The 2,987-nt window shown below is 29.2% G+C and overlaps 1 protein-coding gene across 1 annotated transcript in view; it reads left to right on the plus strand.

The window, feature by feature from the left end:
* Positions 1-1,353: 1,353 nt before the first annotated feature.
* Positions 1,354-2,987, plus strand: part of LOC108693235 (pancreatic triacylglycerol lipase-like) — a 36,787-nt gene continuing 35,153 nt past the window's right edge. Inside the window, exon 1 of the mRNA XM_018202069.1 lies at positions 1,354-2,032. Within this exon, the coding sequence (XP_018057558.1) occupies positions 2,031-2,032 (2 nt within the window). The 5' untranslated portion in view covers positions 1,354-2,030. The remainder of the gene's footprint in view (positions 2,033-2,987) is intronic.

Genomic DNA, 2,987 nt, shown 5'->3' on the forward strand with positions numbered 1-2,987 from the left:
TCTCTCTCTCTTTCTTTTTCTATCTCTCCTTCGCCAGATGCTTTTGTGTAATGTCGTCGTCACAATAAATTGTCGCTGACCCCGTAATTTGTGACCGTAAAAGCGTCAATCCCACTTTGTTCACTCATGGTGGGCTTAATAGTGACAATGGCGTAACTAACTACGCATGGCATCGCGCAATAAATTTTATGACGAAGGTTTCTAATATGGAAAGAAGAAATGAGGAATGTTATGAGACGAGAGAAAAGAAATAAAATATTTTGAATGCATAAAAAAATATTTTTAAACTAGTAGCATATTTAAGACAATTAATGCGTTAGTATTATGTAACATTTGATTGTTTTATTGAATACATTGTATAGAGACGATGGTAATTTCGTAATCTCATTTGTTGCATTGAATTAAGCAAAAGTAGACCGGGCATATACGATTTCCGCTGATACCAAATGAGCTACGAAAATTTATAGAAAATTTTATAAAAGGGTAAATATAAATCGAGTCAATTCATTTAAAGGATTTGTCCTTATAGTTTTACGATCGCTAGATTTAGCAAATATAATTCATTTAAGAAGAAATTAGATCTGAAGAACACTGTTCTAAATTAAGATTTAGTGAGCGAATTCTAAATTAGATTTTAATATAATATGTGAATTATTTCAAGCCAGCACATATTTATACATACACTTCATTACATAATATATTAGATATAAAGTAAGTAAGTTCGTAAATTCCCTGGTAATAATTTTTTAGAATATTTTTCAGAACTTTTAAAATAATTTTTTTTAAATTTTTATATAAATTTTAACATTTATTAGAATTTTTGTAATTCTATAACTTTTTAGAAAATTTTTCAAATTTTTTGTACAAATTTTTACACTTTAGAAGTAATGAAAAAGTCTACTTTTTTTTTCTAAAATTCTTATATAAAACAAATTCTGACATATTCTATAAGATTTTTAAGATTTTTTTTCTCTCTGAAGAAAATTAAGATATTTTTTTCGGAAATCTACCTAATTTAAAATACAAAAACGTTCTTAAAAAATTTTGTGATATTATTAGAATTTTTTTCATCAGAGTTCTATTATGGATTGTTTTTAAGAATTATTTTTAAGTGTACATACAATAAATTCATGTAAACATACATGTATTTCGTGAAATATTATGATTTTATTCCGATATTTGATTTATCAAAGCTAATATTCTGAATAAATTACTAGAAAAGATATCAAAACTTTTTACTGTAATATGCTTTCAATATATACTTGAATGTCTATCACAAACTTGAGAAGAAATAAGAGCTGTCCCAAAGTAAAAAAGATGAAATTAACGAATTGAAAAAAACATACAGGAAGTAATATATAATTTATTCCAAAGTCATTGCTGCTTGGCAACCAAGTTCCGCATTCACTTCACGTTTTCTATCGCCACGTCGTGTACGTTTGGCTCGTAGATTGGTTTTTTACTTCTTGATCTTTAATAAGTGAGGTAATTCAGTATTGATAATTTTCTTCGTCTTTCTCTTTCCACCTACAGAGTTTTTCAAAAAAAATAACAGAGGTTCTTCCTCCTAACGTTCACTCAGATGATGATCCGACGGGATCCTTCATACCCTCGAATAAACCTCGACACACCTGATAGTCTATCCGGTGGTGGGCAGACAGATATTCCGGAGCAGGTTGCAAATCCACTGTGCATTCGAACAGTCGAGCACCGGCCTCTCACCGCGCAACGTTCCGTTCTTCTCTCGAATACGTCAACGGAACGAGCTGCAGCTCGCACTTTTCCTCGCCGTTCTCTCTCCTGAACGAGGAACGAAGGCAGAGTTCCGCATTGACTGTCAGTAAAATACCATATCGAACACACTGGATCTACAAAGAGATTCGCGAGGGTGATGTGAGCTTCGAGCATTGGATTTACGAAAATCACGTGGATATACGTGACTACTATTTAAACGGCTGCATAGGAAATTTCTGCAAGATGGACCGATAAACAAGACAACGGTCGCGTGACATGAGAGAACGGCTGCGAAAATGTGAGTTGATTGCAAGGATTCGTCGTATCAACGTTGAAATTAAAATCGAATATGCGTGACAGAAGAGAAACATTGACTTGAATCATGCACTGCACTCATATGGAAAGAACGGTTTTGTGAAGCAAAAAAAATTTAGATAAAAATACAGATAGAAATAAATTTTGTTTTACTATCAAAATAATTGACACCCAAACTAATTGCTACAATGTCATTTTTTGCAGCATTACTCATCATGCTTGAGTTTCTTAATTATTTTGATAATCCGACAAAATTATTTTCAGATCCGTATCTATTTAAATTTTCAAAATTGTTTTTTCCGTGCAGAGAAATACATAGTGATAGTAATTATCTGAATTTTATATGTAGACATAATATACAAAAAAAAGATTAAATAAACTATTTTATAGCGGCAATAATTATAAAATAGTTTATTTAATTATGTATTAATTCTACATATAAAACTTGAATAGACACCTTTATATGTAACTGCTACATTTTTTTCTCTAAGTGAGAAAAAAAAGTTTAATATTTGTGATTATATGATAAAATAATGATTAGAAACTTCATTTTTATTTTTATTGCTGCTACAATGTTAATAATAATAATTATTATATTTATAGTTCTACAAAAAGAATATATAGTTAATATAAAAATGATTATAAATTATATAATTAAGTTATAGTTATTGCAATAATTTTTTCTCTTAGTGCATGACAAGTGATAAACTGTGCACAAGCTTACAATAAAAAAATATTTTTATAACTGTAAAATTCAATAAATCCAAGTCTTAATACGATTGGTAAACGACACTTACATTTATTTCTTAAAATAAATTTCACACAATTAGAAAATAAAGAAAGCTTACAAATATCTGCAAAGTTTTTTTCTTGTTTACAAAATATTTTAACGTAAAAGTAGTTACATTATTATCACGACCTTGACAAAATAATGTCAC

Source organism: Atta colombica, unplaced genomic scaffold (assembly GCF_001594045.1).
Source record: "Atta colombica isolate Treedump-2 unplaced genomic scaffold, Acol1.0 scaffold89, whole genome shotgun sequence".
NCBI classification, from domain to species: domain Eukaryota; kingdom Metazoa; phylum Arthropoda; class Insecta; order Hymenoptera; family Formicidae; genus Atta; species Atta colombica.